The sequence below is a fragment of the Hakea prostrata genome, chromosome 1, assembly GCF_041222555.1.
Source record: "Hakea prostrata isolate BN-2017 chromosome 1, UWA_Hpros_2, whole genome shotgun sequence".
NCBI lineage: Eukaryota > Viridiplantae > Streptophyta > Magnoliopsida > Proteales > Proteaceae > Hakea > Hakea prostrata.
This window is the reverse complement of record NC_142600.1, coordinates 22,989,129-22,990,680: the sequence shown is the minus strand read 5'-3', so window position 1 is coordinate 22,990,680 and position 1,552 is coordinate 22,989,129. Positions and strand designations below refer to the sequence as shown.

The following is a 1,552-nucleotide window of genomic DNA, read 5'->3' as shown; positions in this document are numbered from 1 at the left end:
AAATCAGGAGACAGTAACAGCAAACAAACATATATACTTAGACAAAAACTTGTACAAATCCATCATGGGTAAATGTCGGAGTCAATCGCTGCATTGCCAAGTAAGGCCTAAATGCTTAGGGTATCCCAAAATTAGAAAGCTAGATGAATTGGTTACCAAGCAAACGCCAAAACCGTCACTCCTCGAACAGCTTTGTTTCAGACGATATGGAAAAGGCAAATGTTTATCACTTCGTGCTTCTCAGAAACCCTCTGATCTACACCTCTTCTCTAGTAAAACCTTTTCCTGGTACCCAACCACCAGCATCTAATTCTCAGTTTCTACATATATATAAATGCCCTAGTTCCAAGTCTGGACGACTAACTAATTCCAGTTCATCTACTGGGTAGTGGCATCAATGGAAGAAAGTAATCAGCAAGAGCAAGCCAATAATGATGCAGAAACCAGCCGGTCCTATGGATGTGTCTTCTGCAAACGAGGCTTCACCACAGCCCAAGCTTTGGGTGGACACATGAACGTGCATAGGAGAGATAAAGCAAAGACCAAACAGATTGAAGCCTCATCAGTTTTGAATATTCCTGGTTCTTCACCAATTTCAAGCCACCCAGCACCCTATTCTTCAGCATCAGAGGCAAAAAGAAGTTACCACGCGTATCTTCCTTTAGCCACTTCAAACCCTGGATATTCACAGTTATACCATGCAAATGAATTTCATACCCAAAGACCACAGCAGCCCTCAGGTTTGTATGGGGAAGACTGGAGCACAGCTTTGAGTTTACAGATTGGTTCAACACAATTAGGACAAAGTGAGAAAGAGAAAAAGCAAAAGAAGGAAGAAGATCAACTTGATTTGGAACTTCGACTTGGGCATGATCCATAGTACTAGGTCATTACATATTTCCACTTGTATATTATTGTTTTACTATCTAGCTGTACTGTCTAGCAGGGTATTGCTTCTGCCATGAACAAGTAAATTAGGTTTCCTAAAGCTATATATGACTAGATCACCTCTGCATTTCTCTTTGGAATGCGTTATAGGCGAAGAAATACTGCAATTACTTAAAGATCTGGCGTTGTGAGGAAGAAAGAGTCATCAACAAATAAACTCTCTTCAGTCCCTTATTCAGAATTTATGAGGTATCTGTATTTTTATCTCTCTATCTAAACTCTTATATTTTAGTTTCGTTAGTGTAACTCCCTTCTATATTCTTGTTTACTTAACGAATGCACTTACATGGTATTTTTTTATTAATATATCCTCTTTTTAACTAAAAGGATCAGACTTTTATTAAAATTTTGAAAGAAAGTACAGAATCAAAGAAATCAACATACACTCAATCCTGCAACAACAGTTGTCCCAATTACACCCAACTTCATTGGTTCCCATATCAAGGACAAAACAAAAAAAAAATTGCCACTAAGACCTAAACCTTGGGAGCTCTAAACCATCCCACTGCAACTCATGATGGATATGTTCAGGCCATTCCTCTAAAGGGGTAGAAGTTTGATCCCTTGCTGCAGATTTGCAAGAAAGTTTGCCACTAGATTCGCT

The 1,552-nt window shown here is 38.9% G+C and overlaps 1 protein-coding gene across 1 annotated transcript; it reads left to right on the top strand.

The window, feature by feature from the left end:
• Positions 1 to 206: 206 nt before the first annotated feature.
• On the top strand, positions 207 to 880 carry LOC149028337 (zinc finger protein 5-like). Its single transcript, XM_089151191.1, has 2 exons — positions 207 to 288; positions 390 to 880. Exons 1-2 carry the CDS (start codon positions 207 to 209, stop codon positions 878 to 880), a joined length of 573 nt encoding a protein of 190 aa, XP_089007317.1.
• Positions 881 to 1,552: the final 672 nt, after the last annotated feature.